Source organism: Nymphaea colorata, chromosome 11 (assembly GCF_008831285.2).
Source record: "Nymphaea colorata isolate Beijing-Zhang1983 chromosome 11, ASM883128v2, whole genome shotgun sequence".
NCBI lineage: Eukaryota > Viridiplantae > Streptophyta > Magnoliopsida > Nymphaeales > Nymphaeaceae > Nymphaea > Nymphaea colorata.
Window position 1 is genome coordinate 20817078 of NC_045148.1, and position 23199 is coordinate 20840276.

The 23199-nt window shown below is 38.7% G+C and overlaps 3 protein-coding genes across 4 annotated transcripts; 1 reads left to right on the forward strand and 2 right to left on the reverse strand.

Moving 5' to 3' along the window:
* The first annotated feature begins 709 nt into the window (after window positions 1-709).
* LOC116265061 (uncharacterized) lies at window positions 710-7060 on the forward strand. Of its 2 annotated transcripts, none has more exons than XM_031645597.2 (7): window positions 710-1437; window positions 1674-1763; window positions 2125-2352; window positions 4174-4338; window positions 4778-4831; window positions 5168-5314; window positions 6519-7060. In XM_031645597.2, exons 1-7 carry the CDS (start codon window positions 1126-1128, stop codon window positions 6894-6896), a joined length of 1374 nt encoding a protein of 457 aa, XP_031501457.1. In that variant the 5' UTR covers window positions 710-1125; the 3' UTR covers window positions 6897-7060. The 2 variants fall into 2 exon arrangements, with proteins under 2 accessions (XP_031501457.1, XP_031501458.1); XM_031645598.2 differs by having other exon boundaries at window positions 715-1437; window positions 1677-1763.
* A 1756-nt stretch (window positions 7061-8816) lies between these two features.
* On the reverse strand, window positions 8817-15879 carry LOC116265001 (uncharacterized). The gene is made up of 9 exons (XM_031645501.2): window positions 15522-15879; window positions 14536-14679; window positions 13722-13881; window positions 12537-12654; window positions 11943-12012; window positions 11783-11863; window positions 10462-10518; window positions 10053-10164; window positions 8817-9982 (listed from the first exon to the last, which is right to left on the reverse strand). Exons 1-9 carry the CDS (start codon window positions 15729-15731, stop codon window positions 9474-9476), a joined length of 1461 nt encoding a protein of 486 aa, XP_031501361.1. The 5' UTR covers window positions 15732-15879; the 3' UTR covers window positions 8817-9473.
* Window positions 15880-17056: 1177 nt separating this feature from the next.
* Window positions 17057-21007, reverse strand: LOC116263754 (pentatricopeptide repeat-containing protein At1g60770). Its single transcript, XM_031643529.2, has 2 exons — window positions 20761-21007; window positions 17057-18446 (listed from the first exon to the last, which is right to left on the reverse strand). Exons 1-2 carry the CDS (start codon window positions 20974-20976, stop codon window positions 17202-17204), a joined length of 1461 nt encoding a protein of 486 aa, XP_031499389.1. The 5' UTR covers window positions 20977-21007; the 3' UTR covers window positions 17057-17201.
* Window positions 21008-23199: the final 2192 nt, after the last annotated feature.

The following is a 23199-nucleotide window of genomic DNA, read 5'->3' on the forward strand; positions in this document are numbered from 1 at the left end:
GAAAAAATGTGCAAGATTTTTCTTATTTTCTTTCAAATATTTGAGAAAAATTGGGAAAAAAAAATGTGTTGAGTAGAGGGGGTTTCCTGAAATGGGCACTTAACTTACACGGTAGAACTTTCAGAGAAAGGGAAAGTTAAAGGACGCGAATGCTTTAGATTTAAGAAGCGGCCATGGGAATTTCTACCGGTTTTTCCTCTGCAAGCTGAAACATCGGGGAGATTCATAAGAATGAAGAGTTACCAATCTCATGAAAATTAAGTAATAAATAATTGGTACCTTCAAAAAACCTCTTTTATGTACCGCGGGAAAGGAAATTCTCTGAACTGAAATAGATGAGTAAATAATGGTCTGATCTGTGCTTGAGCAAGAGAGTCCAACTCTGTTCTTTATAATAAAGAACAGATCTGTACAGGTTTCAGCTGCTTTTTAATCGAAACTGGTAAACCAAATTTGAAGAAGGCGCTGGCACGCACACACATACATGCATGCATGCATGCTCGGAGTTTCTCTAGGTTATGAAGAACTTTTTTATTGAAAAGATAAAGGCATCAGTGAGATTCCATGGAGTCATAAATTTTGCCGCATAAACACGGTAATAATATAGACAAATGATAATGATGTCTCCCTTGCTTTTGGCACTCGAAGCTACAGGAGAAGACGTCAGTTCCCTAGAGGAACATCTGGGGAAGAGAGAAAAGAGAAGGCCACGTAAAGAATTTAAATCCGGATCATCTTCTCTCTCTCTGCAACCCGCAGAGATGCAGTGGGGAGCACGCGCACATCCACACACAGAAATGAAAGAGCAGGAAGAAAAACAGAAGGAAGAAAGAAAAAGCCGCCCACCCGCTTCATTATTTCCCTCCTCCTCTCTTTAATAAATGTTTAAAGGTGAAAGTTGCAGGGCACGCCATTGGGCCTTGTAAGTGCACCATTTTTCTCGCCAACCCACATGGGAAAAACCCCCTAAAAATCCTCACCCTCATCCTCCTGCTTCCTTTTTTAATTCAGCTTCTGCCTCCTCCCCAACTCTCTCTCTCTCTGTCTCGCAATTTTTTTATACCATTGTTATTGGTGAAAAAAGAATGAAGTAAGATCTCATCAGTGTGGCTCTCCTCCCCTTGGATGGACCTCCTTGGCCATCATAATAGCCATAGAAGAAGACAACAGAGATGGTTCAAACTAGCCTCCACAGACTCTCAAAATTCTTCCAAAATGGACGCTAGCGGTCTCAGGATCTCTCCAGCCGTCTTCGCCGTCTCCATCATTTATCTGCTCCTCCTCGTCTGCACCTGCCCTGTTTCCTCGTCCATCTCGCCTGATTCCGGCGTCCCATCGACCAACCAGACTTTTAATGTGGGGGAGGAGTTGAAGAAGCTGAGGAGGATCAGAGCTCACCTCAAGAAGTTCAACAAGCCTTCTGTCAGGACAATTCAGGCAATTCTGAAGTCTCTTCTCCGTTCTCTTTCTTTTCTGTCTTCTGCTTTCCGAATTTTACCTGGTTTCCGGCACGCCGGAATACTACCAGCTTCTTGGTGCACCCGAATTAATGGGAGCGAAGCACCAATTAACACAAATAAATGCCTTGTCTGCCATGGACTAAAAGATGCTTGCACCAAATTCACCACGTATCCTCTTTTTCTCTCTAACCATTTTTTCTTGAAACTTTTCAGCAGAGTCCAGACGGTGACGTGATTGACTGTGTTCTTTCTCACCTCCAACCAGCATTTGATCATCCAAAATTGAGAGGAGGAAGGCCTTTGGTACCGCCCGCTTCACTTTCCCTTTCTTCATCCATTTCCTTCTGGTTTTCAGCTTTACATTACTATCAGTCCTAGTATCATTCTTATTCCCATTATTTTGATGCTAATCTTGGCAAGAATTAGATTAGGCTTAATGCATAGACAGACGCTTGATTGTGTAATAAATGCACGCGGCAAAAGTACAAACCAGAATTAGATGCCATTGATTCAGAAGTTATGGGTGTTTCTGAAACCAAAAAACAAACAAGCGCAGCCAATGGCTGTGGGATTCGAAGCACCTTCTTGAGCACTAGCTAGTCTTATCGGTCCTTCAAGTTCTGGCGCTCATTGTTTCTTTCTTCCTGGTCTTGTCTGATATCAGGATCCGCCTGAGAGGCCTAAAGGACACAACACTGAACCAGGGACGGAGGCACAGAACTTTCAATCATGGAACATGAGGGGAGAGTCATGCCCAGAAGGAACCGTGCCCATCAGGAGGGTGACCGAGGCCGACATTCTGCGGGCCAGCTCTCTTGCGAGATTTGGACGGAAGGCAAGGAGGCCGGCACTGAGGGTGGTCCGGCGAGACACGACCAGCAGCAGTCATGAGGTTCGTTACCTGTCTTCTCTCTGCAGTAACAGTTTTAGTCTCCGGGTCAAAAAGAGCTTTCATGACAGCAGCAAGACAATCTGGTTGTGGCCTACTTTGGAGATCGATCCCCCACGATTGTTTCTTTTCATAATTCTTCCAAAGTTGTTTGCAAATTCTCTTTATTTGTTTAATACATTATTTATTTATATGAGAAGTTATAACTTCTGCTTTTCATACTGTTTCTTAATGAGCTCCTTGGTTCAGTTGAATTCTTTTTCTTTTATCGATTGATGCATTTTATGATGGCAAATCGACACGGTTAATGCATCTAATTTTGATTTATTAAGGCAACTTTTCATTGAAAGATGCAAGAAATTGGTTTTTCATAAAAGTGGTGTTTCCAGAATGGAAGATTTTCTCTGGCGTTCTTGATTTACTCTGCAACTTCTTTAGCATCCCTTACCTGTTCTCTTCCTTTTCATCAGAATTTCCATCCACATTTAACCATGAAAATCAGCACTATGATAGCCGCAGGTAGGAGCGGTAATTTCAAGGAGCAGTATGAGCGTTCTAGAAATTACCACAGCACGTCCCTTTCACACATTTATGTTTCAGGGACTTAAGATCACCTTTTGCTTTTACTCCCCTCTGAAATGCTCTATTTTAGGGTTTCAGATCTCTCATACAGGCTTCTGCAAAAGCATGAGGGGCAAACTGGGAAATACCTCGAGTCGACCGAACCCCTGTCCCATGGTCGCCACCATGTCGATCATACATACGCCACACGAAATACCAATTTTGCCCCTGACACTTTTTAAGAATTTTACAGTATCTGAACAGATAAAGGAGGTGCGTGCATGAGATGGATGCCCATATCACAAGGACGTACTGATGCTAGTTTCTTAGAAAACTTAGGCGCATTCATGCGACGAAATTTGATAAATAAAGCATATAAGTTCATATGATGTCGAATTAGTTCCACCTTCTTTGGCTTCAAAAGAAACTGAGCAGTTGCGTATATATAGGACCGCGTCTTTGAAACCAGACACTATAGTCAATGTGTTGGTACACTGTTCTGCAAAAGCTTGCAGAACGCCTTCTTTATCCAGCATTCGATCATCATGTCCAGACCGTCCATCTTGAGATGGACGGTTCCATTGTAGCATCGCATAAAGGACATGAAGTCCTTCAACAGCGATGAACATGTTCTTTTATGTGCCCTATAATGACTCGGGGAAGAGCATATCCAGAGAAGGATTGTACAAGACGAGCCCCACAGTGGGGGCAGCAGTACTGTGCATGGAAAAAACATCGGAATAGAAGAACATGCAGAAACTGTGGATGGTCACCATCATATGCAGCTTTCCTTCTCCACCCTCCATCTCCAAGAGTACTGATCTGCAACAAAGATCGCGTACCGGCTCTCTGCGATCTTCTTGCTCTCGTTGGAATGGTCGATCTGAAATGCCTGGTCCCTGATCAGTGAGTTAGTTTGTGTATGGGTACAAACACTTATATTCTATGAGAAGGGGCTACTTTAGGTGGTTTTGGGATGAATCTATTAGAGGGCAGTCTGATTTTTCAGATTATATCAATGGTGGACTTACGACACTCTAGTTAATGGGTGTACCATTCTCCACTCAAGTCTCTAAGCAACCTTGCGCTTTCGCCTTTTCTGGGTATCTCACTACTTTGTTTTAACAATCAAAATACCGAATAACTATATTATGTTATTTACCTTCAACGTGAACATAGCCATGCATGTGCAGTCCTGTTGTCTTCATTGATGGTTGATTTAACTGAAACATCTGATTATGGGTGTTTTAATTGGGGCTACAGCATGCAGTCGGATACATGTCAGGGGAGCAATACTACGGGGCCAAGTCTAGCTTAAATGTCTGGGCCCCTTTTGTGAACAACCGAAATGAGTTCAGCCTATCACAGATGTGGGTGATCTCTGGCTCCTTTGGGGAGGATCTCAACACCATTGAAGCCGGATGGCAGGTCAGTACTCTTCACATTAATCCGGTAGTTAAGAGCATGTATATATCTCATTTATTGAGCACCACAGTCTTTAAGTTTTTCGGGGACATCAAAATGCTTGAATATGCTGTCTTTTCAGGCGTTCATTAAACTTGGTTGATGACATTATGTATGTTAATGAATTTTTACCACTACCAATCTTGAGTATTAACTAATAACCTAAAGCTTTCTTCCTTTCTTTCTTTATCTGTATCTTTTCTTTCTTGCTCAAGTTTAGAGCAGCTTGGAGCTAAATATGACATGCCCAACATTCAAACTTTAAGATTAATTAGTTGGTCTTAGATCTTCATGCATATTATTTCCTCTTATCAGTTTGATGGTGCAATAGTTTCTTGATTGGAAAGGGCTATGGTTGTCGCAATTAATTCCTGACTCAACTCTCCGTTCCTCTTTTATGCAGGTCAGTCCCGAGTTGTACGGAGACCTTCGTCCCCGATTTTTCACCTACTGGACGGTAAGGAGAAATTTTGTTTTTGCTTTTTTCTTTCTTCCTTTGGATTCACAAATCATTTTGGTGTTTAGAAAGTTTCCAAAATCGTTCTAGTTGTGGATTAAATCCGGTCTAAGTGTCTCCGGTTTTGGATCCACCGACCAGGAGTACAAAACTACAAATCTTTTCTTTTGCCCCGGATCCAAGTGGACTGACCCGGTCTGTTTCAACCTCAATCCGGTTTCTAACTAGTTTTTGCAAATTAAACGACATGGATCTCCATGAAATTGTGACTGATTTGCCCTTGTTTGGGATCACGGGTGATTTAGAATGACAAGGGTAGTTTTGTAACTTTCACAGACCGACGCGTACCAGACGACTGGCTGCTACAACCTACTGTGTTCTGGGTTCGTCCAGACCAACAATAGGATCGCCATTGGTGCAGCCATCTCTCCCATCTCCACCTACAATGGCGGCCAATTTGACATCAGCCTGCTGGTCTGGAAGGTAAACTTTCTTCTGTCTTCCCTATATTTCCTTCTGCTCCTTTGTAGGGTAAGTGGCCACTTAAGATTCCAAACAATGATATCCAATTTAACAACATAAACATTTCATAACCAGCTGAGAAGGTTGTAGGTCCTTTGAGAAAATTGGTACATAACATAAGTTGGCCACTTAGAAGTAATTAGAGGTCGAATTATAGGTTGGGATATTAATTTGAGCTCATAATTTTAGTCAAAAGATGCAGTTGATGAATATTAATGATGTTCCAGTTAATTATATGGGGCAGATGAAGTGCATGTGGTATGATAATGCATCTATGAAAAACGGGGGGCAAATATGAAGCCTTTTTTGTCGCAAACTATTAAATGCTAGATAAAAGGTTTCACATCCTAAACAGTGGAGGGGGTTCATGGAGCACTAGAACTAGTGTTTGTTTTTTACAGGTTCATAGAACGCTAATTTATAGAACACTAGAACTAGCTGTCCAAGAACTTGTCCAATGGTACATTACTGTTCTGTTCGCCAAACAACCCTTTAGGTGTTAATTGCCACACTATATTTATGAATAAATTTTAGGAAAAAGAAAGAAAGGAAGTGTAGGATTTACTCTTGGTTATGAATGAAAGTACATGCATTCATGAAATGATGCAAGAAGTCGTTGGGGGATAACATTTTATAGCATATAGCCTTTTATGATGTACATTTTTCTCATTAATTAGGGAATTTAATTGCGTACCTACCTCGTTGAAAATGCTGGGCAAAGTAGTTAGTGTGGGCACACAAACACCTGCTTGAAGGGGCTTGAGGTAGCTGATCAGAACACCAACAGCAAGAGCTAGAAGTAGAAGGCTAGTCTCTAGTTCGATTCTCAACAACCCCATGCACCAACTATATATCCTACTATATATTTGTAATGAGAAAGTGCCGTGATGCACATGATCGAGGATTAAATCAATTGGACTCCGCCGATTCTGATTCACAACCGATTCAGTTGATGTGAGGACACAAGATTAGGCTGTATGTGTTTGAGTTAATTACCCTTGATAATGTCCGATCGGTTCCATAATAAGCGGAAGCCGTTCGAAGAAGGGCCGAAGCTCTCTCACTTCACCTCGCCTCTGGGGTCTAGAACTACTTCAGACCTGTGTGAACATGTTTTACAAGAATTAACTGAGAAGTGTTAAATTTTTGTTTTTCAATTGTCCAGGATCCGAAACATGGGAATTGGTGGCTGGAATTTGGATCGGGAGTGTTGGTGGGGTATTGGCCGTCGGTGTTGTTCAGCCACCTAGCGGACCACGCCAGCATGGTGCAATTTGGAGGAGAAATTGTGAACACCAGGCCTTATGGAATCCACACGAACACTCAGATGGGAAGCGGCCACTTTTCCGACCAGGGATTCGGAAAATCCAGCTATTTCCGGAACTTGCAGGTGGTTGACTGGGATAACAACTTGATCCCTCCGACCAACCTTCGTGTTGTGGCTGATCACCCCAACTGCTACAATATTCAAGGAGGGATCAACAGGGTATGGGGAAATTATTTCTATTACGGCGGCCCTGGAAGAAATGCAAGGTGTCCATGAAAAAAAGATGACGAAGGGCTTCTTTCTTTAGCTATAAGTTACCCATTTTTTTTTTGCTTTTATTTTTTTCAGCGGTTTATTGATTAATTTTATACCACCTTCTCATGGTATGTAAATTCTAGGGGAAAAAATTAGTGAAATATACAACGGCTTGTGTTGTGCTATGCATTCTTTGTGCCCATGTTGTCAAATATATATATATATATATATATATATATATATATATATATATATACTCGGATGAAAGGCAAGGTGCAGGTCACTCTTGAGCCAACAGAGAAACTACTGTGCGTATTATCGAATACAATCACTCAAAATTATAAAAGAACTTTTGAGTTCAATATGAATAGTGGGGATCATATTTTACAAAATTAACTATATGTATTTCATGGAATTAAGCGGATCTTTTACCATGTTTTCTAGTCAAAATTGTTGCACGGTCCCCAACCAACACCATACTCCTTTTCTTGCACTGCAAGGGACATAAATGTTCACATTTACTTCGGTGAGCTGACAAACCAACTTGGTTGCTACGTACAATTGCTGCTTGTTTAGATCATTGTGTTGGGCATCAAGCCAATTTAACGTGGACGTCAAGTTGGCTGGGACAACCACTGCTTTCGATCAATCCTGAACCCAAGAAATTGGTTCCGGAGAACAATAAACAAATCGCTACACTTTGAAGTCTGAAACTGACTTCTTCTTTCCTCCTCTGCTGCTTCACCTACCTCGCCTGCACAATGAATCAAACTGTCAATGCAACCAATGAATCAAACTGTAAATGCAACCGAGTGGTTGGTGTTCAGTTACCGAAAAATCCTACCTAATATGATCTTTAATGGAATCCGCATTATGAAAATTGGCATTGGAGAAACTATGTGATTATGAAAATTGGCATTGGAGAAACTATGTTAAACTTCCACCATCGTTCATCAACAAGATGGACGCTGAAGATTTCAGATCCCTTTAAGATTACGATTTGACACCTACCTGTGCCGATGTGGTGCACATGATTACGTCCATGGATGGCGCCATGAAATGTCAAGCCTCTGTTAATTGGACGAGGGTATTGGTCACTAGCAGCACTCTTATTAACTCCACTTTTGCTGAAAGAAATGGCCCCAATCAAGGCTTCTTCTACCCACGTGGATATGACGCTGAATCCAACACAAACATGTCCACTAGTATGCCCACTTTCTTCCGGATATTCATTACCCACTTTCTTCAGATATTTAATACGCTCTTGGCTGACCTCACAGCAAGTTAGCAACTATTAGTTCAGGCACACTAATCCACGTATACTATACATACTTGTATCTTATAAGAATGGAATGATACTCAATCCATGACTCAGGTGCAGAAGAGCTATAGATTTGTTGGGAACCGGATCTGCATTTTAGTCAGGAAGAACAAGGGTTGGACCAATCATCCTCCTCTGAAAACGCAGACACTATTCACCTGTGCAGCAAACCTTGGAGATGAATGTTGTTATAGCTTTGATCAAAAGGAAACTAGATAGTGTCAGGCCTCTCTCTTGGACTTGGATAATGAATGTCACAAGAAATTTTTCAGACTGAAAGGAGTTAGCATTATTGGGCATGCCAAGGCCATCAAAGTCAGTTGAATTTCACCAATGTTACTGACTGCAGAAGAACCAGCAACCATGTATACTACTCCTGAAGTTGGAGATGACCTGCAAGATTTTACTGCCACTCCCTTTCAGAGCTAGGACCACGTTGAACGTTTTAACCTTTTCTCAAATGTGGTCGAAGATTATAAAAACCATGGTAGCAGATTCTCCAATCGCACCGCCGGAGAGAGAAAGATCATTATTTCAGAAGAAGACAATCCAGAGTTTGATGGTGACTCAACGGAGAATGTAGATCACAACTGGGCGGTTCAACATGCAAAACATAGAAAGACAAAGAAAGGGTGTTTTCCATTCGACAAACAAGTGGATCAGATTTTGTCCCCAGATGCATGGTGCAGAGTGTACAAAATCCAGGTTTTTTAACTAAAAGAACGAAGTACAGAGGATAGATGCAAACTTTGGGGGTAACAATTGCAGCTTTATAATCTCTCTCATCCGTTTAGATACAAGAGTTGAAGTCTCTTTCATGCCTTCAAAAGGAGGGATGGCTACTGACATTGTCATAAAATTCATCAGCGGATGCAGCGGAAAATGCTCAATGAGGACCAGTCTCTGTTCCTCCAGTAAAGTGACCAAACTGCCCTTTGTTCCCATTAGCTAACAGATATTGGCCAAATAACGTTGGTCCCGATCTCAAAATTCTGTAGATGCTTATCAGAAAAGACGACTCTGACCACACTTGCAAGAATTAGCTGGTTAGACAGTTCGAACCGAATCAGGCACGTCAAGCAGATGTTTGACAGATTGACCAAAATACCTTCACTAAAGACAAGCAAGTCTCCAATTATTGGTGCATTTTCCTGGTGATGGTGGTCTGATAAGCAGCAAAGTACTGATGACGAATAACCAAGCAAAATCAACACACCCAAAATTGAGCAGTTGATATACCGTTCTCAAGTGCCAGAGATTTGAGAAAGAAATTCCGTTTAAGATGAAAATATTTTGAAATTTCTAATTGTACAGTCAATAACTCTGGCAAGGTCTTCAGGGCCCCATATGCTGAAGCTCACATCTTTATTGCAGTTCTGGTCACTGATAATATCCAAGTCTTTCCTGCTTTCTTTCTCTGCTAATTTTTCTGCACTGCATCCCAATACTTTTCCCATCTCATTATCTGGTCTCGCAGATGTAGCCAAGGTACCATATATTCTATTGACAGACATGCAAAGCTCATGGAACTTGGGTTCCCTGAACAAACTTTTAATGTCCTGAAAGGCACTTTCATTCTTAGTCAATTCATGAGAATGCTCAGCTTTGAAGAAAACTGCTGATTTCATCTCTTCTGCAACTTTATGTATAGATAATAAATTGCAATATAGATGACGTGCTTTGGCCAAATTTATACAAAGTCCCTTATCCTCAAGTTGATGGAGTTGGTTCATGTTCGCAATTGCGAATCTTCCAATGAAAGTGAAGAAGTCAGGGAAGTTCATGCCTGCAGTAAGAAAAATGTCAATGAGCTAGATGCGCAGGAATACTGAAGGACAGAGACTAACAACCATTACCTGTATTTGCAGCAAGATTTCGTTGACAGAGGCCTTCAAAATCGTCACAGATATCTCGTATGTCTTCTATGTATTCTTTTGCCTCATTATAATCTTTCACTAAGAGACTCCACTGAAAATTAAAAAGAAAAAATCAACAACTTATCCAACTATTCCTTGTATTGATATTCATACTGCTCAAGGAAAATACCACAAGCACCACTTTTACAGACAGATATCAACATCAAGTGGCACAGAAGAAATTCAAGAGTCAATTGACCAGGTTTGTGTGTGCCATTTGTTGCATGCTCATGGGCAACTAACAAAGTCATACTAGACAAGTTGGTTTCAGTCCAAAAGCTATTATAACACCTTAAAAGGCATTCTGATCCTCTTAATACAACCAAAATTCAGAAATACTCTTTCTTACCACCCAAAAAAGGTTGTGAGCGTTGAACCAATTGTGGTTAATGGAAATAGTGTCCTCCTGCACCAAATCAGAGAGAGTGATATTAGAATCTCAAATCTAGCAAGCAATCCAGATGGTACTAAATGCCAACATAGAAGGACAAATACTACCAAATGTTTGACAAGCACACATCTACTATTTCAGAAACAGGATATCATGCACTGAACCATTCAAAAATAAGAAAACAAGGGGATTTACATAAAATGAGAAATATTCAGCTGAACGGACTTCAACATATTTGAGCTGACAATCTAAATTGTTGAGAAACTACCTAATGGAACACACTCTGAGGTGGCACACATGAACATGGATGAGTATGAGATTCAGAGTACCAACACGCTTAGCCAAATAATAAGGGGTATTTTTTAGCATGGAAAAAGAAACAAATCCAGGAAATATCAACAATGATGGGGAATGAACTGCACAGCCACGTAGTCAGGCTGTTTTGGGTCTGGTTTTCAGATTTGAAAGAAGCTCCTGTCTTATAGTGTCTTAGGCTACATGCAGCTACCACAGCCAAGGGTTCGTATGGGGATTTTTCATGAAGAGAAAAGAAAAGGAGAGAGAGATGGGATAGCTAGGCATGGGAAAAGCTGAGGTTTTATCAAAACAAAGACAAGGAGAGATGACCAATACTCCAGTAGAAGCATCATCACTTGCATTGAACCCACTGTGCATGACCCAGCGAGGATGCCTACATGTACATGGATATATCGGTATCTTCATTAGGCTGATAAAAAGTTTGACAATGTTATCATAAGCTATTACTGAGTATCTGCACTTTTGATAGATTAAGGAGGTCCTTGCCATGTTTTTGTTCATCATTCTCATGACCTTTAACTTGCAAATACTTTAAACCAAAATATCATTTCCCACCACGATAGCTTTTATCCCAGATACACCACCATGAAACTGGAGGATTTTTTCATTCAGGAAGAGACCCATGTTGACAACAACAAGAACAAACTGAGATCCGAATTCTTACATGCACAGTTTTTCACTTCCATTTTGGGATGGAGCCATGCCAGATTTATTAGATGGAAATGAGATTTATCATTTAAGGCATTCAAAAACAAGCTCACAGACTTGCAGAAGAATTAGAAATCAACAATAAGTTTTACACGGTCACAATTCACAAACAAGATCCAGGAAGAAGAAGATTATCAAATAGGTGAAGTCACCTAGAAGAAGTAATCATGCATAAGAAAATACATGCCTAAGAGGGAAAAATAAAAGAATTTAAGACTTGATATAAAGACAAACAGTTGCCTGAGAAAAATACCAGATTATGGACTTGATGATACCAGCCGCTAGGCACAAAAATAACTTCATTTTTCTCTTGAGTACACCTCATCCAAACGGTCTGCAGAAACATATTATTTAGCATCTCTAGATTTAAAATCTACAAAAAGTAGAACATAAAAAAAAAAGAACCAAGATACCTTTCTAAAGCCTGGGAACTGTGTATCAGAAACATCATCAAAAATGTCGTATACAGAATTTTTCAAATTCCTAACAGTAAATCACAGGCCCAAAAAAATGTAGGTTATAAGAAAAAGGCACATGACCAATGTTACTTGCATAAACTATCAGAAAAATGTTAAAAAGTGTGAAACTAGCTTATAACATCTTCTGCAAAGTGTCTTTACTTGGATGTTTTCACAAATATTTTTCAACAATTAAAAAAATCACCTAATACGTCTTTGTTAAAAACTTTCATTTGTTATCCTTCACGATAATGTTAGGATATGCCATAAATATGTCATGAATGTGCATGTTATAGACATATCACATAATTGTGTATACCAATTCAGACCTCTGCATGAAAAGCTGACTTAGCAAAGATCCATGGTCATCCCTCTTTAACCAAATTGATGTCATTTTCGTATTTCAACACAGGTAGAATGAAACAAACGGCAGCAAAGGAGTGTCTATGTGCATACTGACAAATCACATGCTATCATATTCAACAGGTGCTTTGTTATTTGATTAGATGTGCTTGTTGAGTAACAAGTGATGTAGGATAAGAAGCGTACCTATCAAATATAAGGTGAGATTGTAATGGCGACAGAAAATGCCAGACTTTCTTTCCGCAAACATTTGCTGACCAGCTATAAGACCTGAATACATCAGCATGCAAAGGAGTCCAAGTCCCTATGCAACAAAAGCAAATGTAGTTATCTGCACATTGGATTCTCCAGAAAATTCTAAAACTGTAGATAAGAAGCATTTTAGCAGATTGTAAAATAAAGCAAGCCGTGGACTAAAAAAAGAGGAACATGAACAACTAACTTTAAAAAATGCAAAAGCTCTCATCCAGCATAAAATAAATGTATAAAAACTCATTAAACTTGAGAACTGAGTAGATCTTATATGGTAAAATGCTTCCATGCCAAACCTGTTACAATATTATATAATAAGCCTTCATATGTTCCTTTGTATTAAATTTCCATAAAGTTCACATCAAGTTGCTATTAATGCCAATGCTTATTCTAAGTTTCTAACAAAAGTTACGTGGGAAAAATAGTGATGGAAGATCCTTTGCAGATCTACATAATATACAACAAAAACCTCAGATGATTAATGTGAATTAACTCTATTCTCAGACATCAGGCACAGATTAGATGCTTTTCCATAAGAAATTTTCTAGGGGACAGTTCCAGAAGTTTGATGTGATGTAACTGCATTCACATCCCAACATTTGACATGTTGGAGAAATGAGAATCATCAACAACTCCCATTTCCCATAACCAAATTCATTTTGAGAGAGAGAGAAAGAGAGAGAGAGAGTAGGGAAAGCTCTCTCCTGATTTAAAAATTCTCAGAAAAGTTATTATCTTTTGCCCCAGGGATAATAGATAGTGATGATTTTTTACAGAAAAGTCTGAATATCCTAAGCAAGTAGAAAGCTGAATAATCAACACAAATGTGAAAGTTCATATCATGGAAGGTGAAGATGTTCGAATTTTGAAATATGTAGTCAGTGACACTTGTGGCATTTTTACATCCATTCCCCCTATTGACCTCAGTGAACACTGTTTAGGAATGACTAAAATCATATAGTGCTTGCAAAAGCACACATGAGCATGTGTGTGTACGCACAAGTTTCTATTATCATTATTTGTTATTTCAGAAAAAAAAAATAAAAAAGGAGTTAAAAATGACAAAAGCATATAAGGAGAACAACAGCAAAGAGTAAAAAATGATGTGAAGCAGCATACCTTTACAACCCATATACACAAAGCGGTAGTCAGAGCAGTTTAGTTCATAAGAAGCATCACTGTTTGTGTCTTCATGCATATGATAACTATCTAGGTACATGTTCAGCCAATCATCCAAGAAAAAATGTGGTGTAGCATATGCTACATAGGTAGGGTACTCCTGCAAACACAGCAATTATTAAAAAAATAAAAATGTAAGAGACAGTAATTTTTTATCACATCAAAAGAAGGGGCTAAACGTATCCGGTTCTGTAAGCACATCTGAAGAATGGTCAATCATCACAAACAGAAAAAAGCAACATCCAGAACCCAAATGACATGTTCAAACGGCAAGATAAAATACCTTTTATGTTGACCAGTAGTTACATAATCTCATTCATATAATTTAAACAATTCGCAAGTGTAACAGGCTTAAAGAAGCTTTTTCTCACATATGGCATCCATTTTCTCGAAAAATAAAGTTATACAAATGATATCCTATAATCAGAAAGAAGAATAGATCCAAGTTATCTAACACAACTATAGCGGACTCTAAAATACCCTCTGTTTGCTCAAGGATTTACCATTTGTAATAAAAAATCACCAAACTAGTTGGCCTACATTTAGACTTTTCTGTCATAATTAGGCTCAGAAGCCAAGCTGATTCAGTTCTTTCTTTCATAGAAAAGTTAATTAGAACTGTCTCCTATTATTATGGAATGTTTATTAGAAATCAAATATCATGTACAATGTTTAGCTTAACATAACACCCTATGCCACCAAAGATAATTCAAATGACCCGCAAAACTTGTCAACTTAAAGTATAAAACGCTACCTTAACAAAGTGCCAATCTTTCAAATATAGAAGTGATTCATTGCCATCTTGTTCAAGAAGTCTCTCCCAGTGGCCTATGAATTCTGAAACAGACATTTCCTTCCTCTTCTGATCTGTGAACTCTCTTGTTCCACAATCCGCGACCTATACAAAGATAGCAGTTCATGCAAATAGTATCACTGACCTTCAATAACTTTATATTGACAACCATATTATCATATATTCTCGTTCATTATCCAAGTTTGAATATTTATTGTATTTTTGAAGAGAAAAAGAATAAACTGCATTATGTGAAATAGATCTTGGTAGTAAGAAAAGCGTTGCATATTCAGACCTCAGAGTAATGTTATATTCCATAACAGAGAGTTCCACCGTCTAATTAAGCAAGGGGGGTGGAAGAATTATCAATAGTCAATACATACAATCAAAGTCCGTAAATGTGGTGGGGTGAAAGAGTCATCAATAGTCAATACATATTATCGAAGTTCATAAATGTCATCTTTCATCTAAAAAAGATGACAAAAGAAAGAAAGGGAAGCGTTTTCATTTAATAGATCGCATCACGCTCACATACTCATAAAAATTCTCAACTAAAAGATGGCATCTTACCGGTTCTAGAAAACTATTCATGCATGAAAGAATAAGCATTTAAACCTCAGCAAGCAAAACTCAATGGAAATGTAGCTCAACAGAAATTTAACCAGTAGTTGCACACGCCCGCAAGCATTTTAAAATGGAAGCCATGCTCGGAATCCTATCAATACTCTTTAAACAGAAAATGAAAAATCACCACAGAATAGACATACCCACAACAAACTTTTCAGCACAGAATATAACCAAAAGGCTTACACCAGGATATTTCTTACCACTCTTCTGGAAGACTGGAAATTACTCAGAAAGATTGCAAGGCGTAAATTAGTAACCAATCAAAAACATAATACATCAAGCTAAGGGCATGGAACACGGTGAAAGAAGAGAAAACTCACCTGGACTTTAGATTTCCCGAAGTGGGTAGAGAAGAAAGCAAGATTGGGCTCGCCATTTGGCTTTACCCAATCCTTGCAAGCCTGCCATCCATCCATCAAACCTGTCAGGAGCACTGGCTGATTTCTCTTCATATAGTTCTCGACGAAATCATGGTAACTCAGTTGCTTAGCGTCCAATCTCTCTATCTCCCCGACAATCTTGACAACCATTTTTCTCCAATGTTTGGAAATTCACACATCAGAGATCGGCGGCCGAGTAAACGGTGTAGCCCTCCGGAACCATTTTATTGCGTCTGGGGCTGACACCCGGTGGGACTTCTCGGCAGGCTGCGGACACCACGACTGGACCCAGACGTTGTCAACTGGTCGGACCAGCAGCGTCAGGCCCAAGCCGCAGGGGAAAAAAACACATTTATTTGAGAAACCACATCAATTCATTTTGAAACACACGTTTCTAATAATAATAATCCTAATGAAATGGAACACTTACGTTTGATAGCCTCAAATTATTTGAGATGACAGATTTGTCTGAATTTTTTTTTTTGTATAAGACACAAAATAAACAAACACCATACCTACCGCCAAAGATAGGATTTGAGATCTTGATTTGCTCGGAATCAATGGGATTTAAGAATTATTGTTCTCGTTCTTTGAAAATCGAAATTGTATTATCAAACAGATTTTTGGTTCAGGAATTATATGCTCATTTCAGAATCAAAATTTCATTATTATGATTCCACCTTGAAGGTTGAAATTATAATTCCAGATTGTAGAAATTTTTTGACCTTTCTTTAAAGTACAAGGCATAAAGATTTTAATTCACAAATTTTGGAATTTTAAGCCTTTTCTCATCAAGCAGGTCATTTTTAATTCTACAATCAAGAATTCCAAACTATCAAACATAAATGGAAACGGGAACTGAAATATTCATTTCAGGTCTGAGATCCTATGGATCTCAAATCATTTTAGGTTTGAAACGTATGCCGCCTTTGGTATTTCCACTATGGTTTCTAATGTCCTTTCTTACGAGTGATCGAGGAAAATAAACGATCTTTTACTCATGTCCGTGTGCTCGTCAGCCTATGCATCGTGAAATCTGATTCTCCTTATGATCTCCAAGAAGAAACATCTAAAATTTACCATATTATCGCCTTTTGAAAATATCAAGATAACTTCATTCTATTTTCCCAAATTATGGAGAATACTTGTGGTGAAAATCAAACGCATGGTAGCTTGGAAGACCAGTTAGTTGTGGAGATAAGAACTTGAGACTCTTGGCAACATCTGCTAATTGAAACGGCTGGATGGCTAGAATATTTGACCTGGTTGTCATAATTAAGAAGAGGCTTCAGGTTCGAATACGTAGAAGCTATCTCCCGACCTTGACAAGTCGAAACACATACATCTTCAAGATTGTGCTCAATCCGAATGGAATTTTCATGGCCCAGGGAAATTATCTGAGTTCTATGATCTATCCTGCATTATGGAAAAGAACAATTGATACACTGCATAACCGGAAAACTGGGAAAGAATAAAAAAAAAAAAATCATCCCATGCCCTTTACTAAAGATCCTCCAAAATCGTCGTGTAATCGAGGAACAGATTAAAAAGCCCAGATAAGTCGGAGGAACTGCCAATTGGTTTTATTGCAAAGTTACACAGGACTAATGTCACGAAAGGTCATTGACTACAAACTGTGTCAAGCAATTTCTCAGCTTCAGGAGCCACCTCTATGTTCTCCATCTTCAATCTTCGACGCATTGCTGGACTATTTTTCCCAGCAACAAAGTAAGTTCGAATCAACGACTCGTAAACTGCACTGTCAACACATTCAACCTTCTTCAGAATCTCAAAGAAGTTTTCAGCCCCATCTACATCCTTCTGCTCTTCGAAATATGTCATAACTGCCTCCACTGTTTCTTTGGTTGGCAACCATTTAACTTTTACACTCTTCCTTGATGCAGAAATTGCATTTTCAATGCACTTGACTACCTCATCGATTTGTTTAGTTCTTAAATAGTAATCAGCAAAAATCTCCCATGTTTTTGTGTTAGGTGCCGCACCTCGCTTTCTTGCTCTCTCGCGCATTGCCTCTGCCTTCCGTAGTCTATTGGCTTTTGCATATGCACCAATCAAGACATTAGGCAATCTAATATCATACGTTGAACAACCAGCTTCCCACTCCTTGAAGCAGTTCTCTGCACCTGATATATCACCAAGCTTAACCAATACCTGTATCATGTTGAGATAGCTCAGATTGACTGTTTTCGGGAATGCCAACTTTAGAGATCGCCAGACACGGTATACTTCCACTAAATTACCCGTTCTACCATAGAGTGTGATCAGATACTGGAATGCAGGAAGACAGTGAAGATCCATTCTATTCTCGAGTTCTTTCAGTGCCTTCTCTGCTTTATCATTCATACCTGCATCTACATATATGGAAGCAAGATTGCTGTAAGTAGTCCAATCAGCACCTACTCTGCCATCTCTCTTCATCTCATCCAATACTCTCTCTACTCCAGGAATGTCACCAACAGCAGCAAGACTCCTCATCCACACGTTGTATGAGAATACATCTGGCATAACCTCATTGGCTTTCATATCTTGAATTACTGCCGGAATCTTTTCAGGCTTCCCAGTCTCTGAGTAGAGGGTCATCAGGCTATTATACTCCATGGGGCTAGAAGCAAAATTAAGCTCCTTCATCTTCTCCAAGAGAGCTTCGGCATTTTCAGTCATTTTCTCCTTGCAATAACAGTTAAGAAGAGCTCCATATGAAAGATGGTTTTTTGATGGTTCAGGCAGATCCATAAAATATTTCTCAGCAGCAACAATCCCCTTGGTTTTGGATATAAGATCTAGATGAATTGCTTGATCACTCACAGTCAAATTCATACCCCTCCTGGTGGCTGTTTCCAGAAGCTGCACAATAATAGACAATGAGTATTAATATTTGAAGAAAGAAATGCTACGGAGAATAATTCTGTGTAATTGTAAGCTATTGACGGAAGAACCAGACATCAGGGAAAATATTTGGTAACCTTTACATAAATGTCATCAGGTTGCAACAAGTTGCACAAAATATCACTAGATGCTTGTGGGACAATTACAGCATAAAAACGATAATCTATAAAAAAAACTGTGCTCACCATTCACCATCGTTGAAAGGAGGGAAATAATTTGAGCCAACAAATAAGCGACTACTATTAAAAACACACACAAGGCAAGCATTTTTCATAAGAGGAAAACTCACACAAGATTTTGTCTGTTAGGTCAAACAAGAAATCAACCTTACCACAGGCTATCCACCACTAGAAGAAGATTATCAAGGAACCAACATTAACACACTTTTAAGTTGTATTAAAAAAATTACATGAAAATTTTTCACTTCACAGCATATGCATAGTTAGTTTGAGAGGCAGAACAAATAAAAATTCCAAATCAGAAAAGAACAAGCATGCAATTTTCCCAGAAATAATAACCCACCTTCACAACAAACTATTAGACTAAATGGCCAAGGCTAACAGTCATTTTATAATTCAGAGACCAGTTTAGTACATAGCATCACTAATCGCTGGGTTACTACTGGAATTTTAAAACGTCCTTGTCCATGAGTCTTTTTTACAGATTGACAGATGTAAGTTCTATCCACTCAATATCACACTCGAACTTCACTAAAAGGCTTTACATTCACCATCCAATGCCTTAAGGGGGTGTTTCCCTCGAATTTTGATTCTAGGATTAAAATTCTAGAAACAAAATTTCATCTCAAACTAGAATTGGAATGAAAATCCTTGTTCTAGTTTCCCTTTGTGTTTGATAGTCAGGAGTTTTGATTCCAAAATTGAAAATGATGTGTTTGATAAAACAGGAACTAAAATTTTAGAATTGATGAATTAAAACCACCATGACATATGCCTTAAAGAGAGATAAAAAAATTCTAAAATTCTGGAATCATAATTCCACCACCTAAGGTAGAATCATACTTCCAAAATTCTGATTCAAGAATAAGTTTATAATTCCTGAATCAAAACTTTTGTTTGATACCGCAATTCCCATTTCATAAAAAATAATAATTTTAATTCTAGAAGTCTACAATTCCAGCCTCATCAGTCTTCAAACACCTCTTAATGAATTCATCTTCCATACACCTCGGTGTCAGTCAACAGGCTTGCAGTTCCATAATTCTCATCTGGCAAGCATAATAGTGATAAAGGAAACATTATTTCCTTTTGTTCAACAAGAAAAAATATCATTTTAACGCCAAGTTATCTTTTCAAGAGAGCTTCACGGTACGGTAGCTGTTTGTTATGTCTTGAGTCTCAGCACATCTAACAGTTGTCCAGATAGGGTTCTGTCCATCCTTATCCAGACAATCAAATAAATATGTGCATAACTGTGATAAATCTTAGCACTCGCTCAGGGCTTCAAGGTGCATGTGTACAGTTAGACAAAGACATTGACCTACTGATTTTTATGCTCACATGAGATGCATATTGGAGGCTTAATGTCTAAATGTGAAACAACCTCATTTATCCCATTTTCCTTTTTCCACATACTCTATCACCTAACCCTCAGTCCATTCTTACGTTTCCGTACCCATCGGTTTCTCCCTTGGGCTAGAATCCCCTTATGAGATTTTTTTCTTTTTCACTTCCTTTGTATCTCCAACATTATTCTACTTCCTTGTACCCTTTCATAAGCATGATATTTTAAAAACATGCAAGTTTAAACTTTTTGACATAATGTATAATTCTCTTATATTTCCTTTTACATCACAAGTATTGCAGCTTCTGGCGCACAATGTAGTGAGCAGGCTTATTACATTTTCTCGATCTCTGGTGTATCAGAACACCCAGTAGAAGTACTCGATAGACAAAGAAACGAAAAGAACAAAACTTCAACATAGCTCCTGATGGAAATGATTTTTTCTTTAAAAAAAATTACCAACCCCAAAGAAAAGAACAGCCTAATCATTCTTAAGAAAGAACGATAAACAAGATTAAAGGAGTACATCCATAGCAGATGAGCAAGCCCAAACAGACACCATCATTCCCGTTGACATTCCATAAAGCCTAAACAACCAGACAAATTCTAAAAAAAGTAATCAGCAACAGAAATGCAGCGTGTCGACCAAGATCTCTTAATGTATCATCTGAAGAACAGAACGAGAAAGAGAAAGAGGGAAACGGGAAAAAGAAAACCAAAGCAAAGAAAGTTATATAAGGCGATGCACCTTGAGGGCAGGGTTGAATAGTTTGCGTTTCCTGAGATCCTTCACGGATTTGCCGACGTCCCATTTCTTGAAACGCCTGGAATCTTTCAGCCACTTGTTGATCTCCCCACCAACGCTCCTCTCAGAGGTCCCTCCCTTGAACAGCCTACGGTAGAGAGCCTCCCTCACCAGCCTCGCCGTTGGCCTCGCTAGCTTCTCTGTGGCCTGTGCCGCCATCGCAAAGCTCTCCCTCTCCCTCCCACTTGGGGTTGCCCATTTAAACTTGCAATAAATCGTCCTTGTCGGGAAAATATCGGACGAAATTAACTAAATAAAGATTACTCGGAGAGTCAGAGTAATAATTTTCAGCCTTCTTTTTTTTTTCAGATATTCTGCTCTGGGCAAAGACGCCTCTACCAAATACACTATAATTTTCATACAGAGATACATTTGAAAATTCATCAAATTAATTGCACTATTTGTTGCATTGTGCTAAAAACACAAATATTTCGTTCCTTTTTCAGATTTTTGTACAGAGTGATCCAAGTCACCAAATACACTATGTATCATTCTTCAATTAGGTATTTACTAGCCGTGTATATGTCAAAATCACTTGTTAGAATTTATCTCCAACCATAAGATTACCTTCATATGAAAAAGTAGGGATTACTTGAGTCATGAAAATTTTATAAAAGAAGACACTCAACGCACTCGAACAAAAGGCAAAGCAAATTCAAGTTTCAAGGTTTCCTCTTTACATACTTGAACTGTGGAATACGTCCAAAAAAAATAAAATAATGGTTAACATATTTTCTGTCACTTACTCAAAACGCCATTTGAAAGTGACATCCAAACATGACCTAAATGTTCTCACATTTAACCACACATTTATCTTTGAGAAGTCACTTGCTTCCATACATTGGACAACATTTTTTTTTGGACAACATTTAAAAAAATGTGTTGCAAAAACAAATTTTATGAGGTAACTAAGATGCCTCAAATGGCATAGCGTAGCAGGTTATGCTAAGGGCTTGTATAAAGACAGGTCCCTAATTTGATTCTCATGAACACTATGTTCCTGTGTCTTAGTGTTTAAGGTGGTAGAACACGATTGCTTTCGTTGACACCAACTGCAGTAGAATTAATACCTCTTGCTCACCTGAAAGAGGTAACTAAGACAAGCTTAGTTATGTCTTAAGGGGGGTTGTAAAACCAAGCGGTAAAGCGGGTCACACTCAAGGGGTCTAAGGTTCAAATCCTGTGTGCTACTTTTTTGGACCGCAAAAAATAAAGTGCAACATACAAGTTGAAGGATATAGGGTACGTCCACTTTGGCTCCTAAGTAACAGAAAACCTTAATTGTATAAAGGTTTACCACGAGAGCTTTATATAGAAAAGCAGCTTCCCTTAAGTAAACGTTAAGAAAAAAAAAAAAAAAACCCAAGACAAGCTTAGTTTAGCTTTTTTATTTTTGATTTCACAGGCTCCATCGATGCTGCCAGTATCAAAATCCATCTTGTTTCAGAAACCGGAAGAAATTATTCTAAATCAAAATTTAAACTAGTTTTCCTGTTATTTTGTTCAAATATTCTGCTGATTTAGGGAAGGATCGGCTGATATTGCTTAAATCGATTTTATATCGTCCGATATTTGAAAAAGCCTTGTCTTCTGTGCTCTTACCTGCATCTTTCATTTTGTTATTGTTATAATACATTGGTCTAGGCAAGCTTTTGTTGCAGTTGCAGATACAGTTCAATATGCACCAACATTGATAGCACTGGTCTTCAATACACTTGTGGTCAACAATTTTTTTAGTAACCACCAAAGATTGAGCATTTCCTTTTTCAGTTTTCATAAAGTATTATTTGCTACTGTGTACAAGTGAGAGTCTTACATGGCTTCATCTCACAAACCCCTAAAAGTCAAACTCAGAGGCCATTTGACAACGAAAGAATTGTGTTCCTGCAACAACTGTTTTTAAAATACACGGTACACTTCGTTTGGTTCTAGAAAACGTTATGCAAGTAATTCAACAAGTAAACATTAAACATAACATATTATATTTTATAAAACAAGAATAAGGTGCTTTTTGAAACATACATTATAGGAATATGTACTTTAACGATATAAAATCTTCTTACCAAACATTCTCTCATAGCCTCCACACAAAAGCACATGGTAAAGAACTTATCGACAAAGTGTGTGCATTTTTAATATAAGACAGGAGAGGAAAAAACGGGAAGAACAAGTCTGGTCACGCTGCTAAAACTGGGGGCTTGGTGGAGAGGAGCTATGGGGGAGGCGGCGAACCGGCAGTCAATCACAATTTCCCAAAGTACTAAGTGTAGTGTGGAGCACAAATCTCCATCAAGTTGCAGAGACTGTGGTGGAGCATGCACCGTCTCGTCAACTTGTGATTTCCCTGTTAAACTAATAGCTGAAAACATGAAAGCAGCCGGT

Excerpts from the sequence above, each read along its gene's own strand:
- LOC116265061 (XM_031645597.2), top strand. The coding sequence starts at position 1,126 with ATGGACCTCCTTGGCCATCATAATAGCCATAGAAGAAGACAACAGAGA. Across the intron at positions 2,353-4,173 it reads CGACCAGCAGCAGTCATGAG|CATGCAGTCGGATACATGTC; the intron begins GTTCGTTACCTG and ends TTGGGGCTACAG. Across the intron at positions 4,832-5,167 it reads GATTTTTCACCTACTGGACG|ACCGACGCGTACCAGACGAC; the intron begins GTAAGGAGAAAT and ends TAACTTTCACAG.
- LOC116263754 (XM_031643529.2), bottom strand. The coding sequence starts at position 20,976 with ATGGCGGCACAGGCCACAGAGAAGCTAGCGAGGCCAACGGCGAGGCTG. Across the intron at positions 18,447-20,760 it reads TATTCAACCCTGCCCTCAAG|CTTCTGGAAACAGCCACCAG; the intron begins GTGCATCGCCTT and ends ATTATTGTGCAG.
- LOC116265001 (XM_031645501.2), bottom strand. The coding sequence starts at position 15,731 with ATGGTTGTCAAGATTGTCGGGGAGATAGAGAGATTGGACGCTAAGCAA. Across the intron at positions 14,680-15,521 it reads TCGGGAAATCTAAAGTCCAG|GTCGCGGATTGTGGAACAAG; the intron begins GTGAGTTTTCTC and ends ATCTTTGTATAG. Across the intron at positions 12,013-12,536 it reads TCTCACCTTATATTTGATAG|GAATTTGAAAAATTCTGTAT; the intron begins GTACGCTTCTTA and ends ATTTACTGTTAG.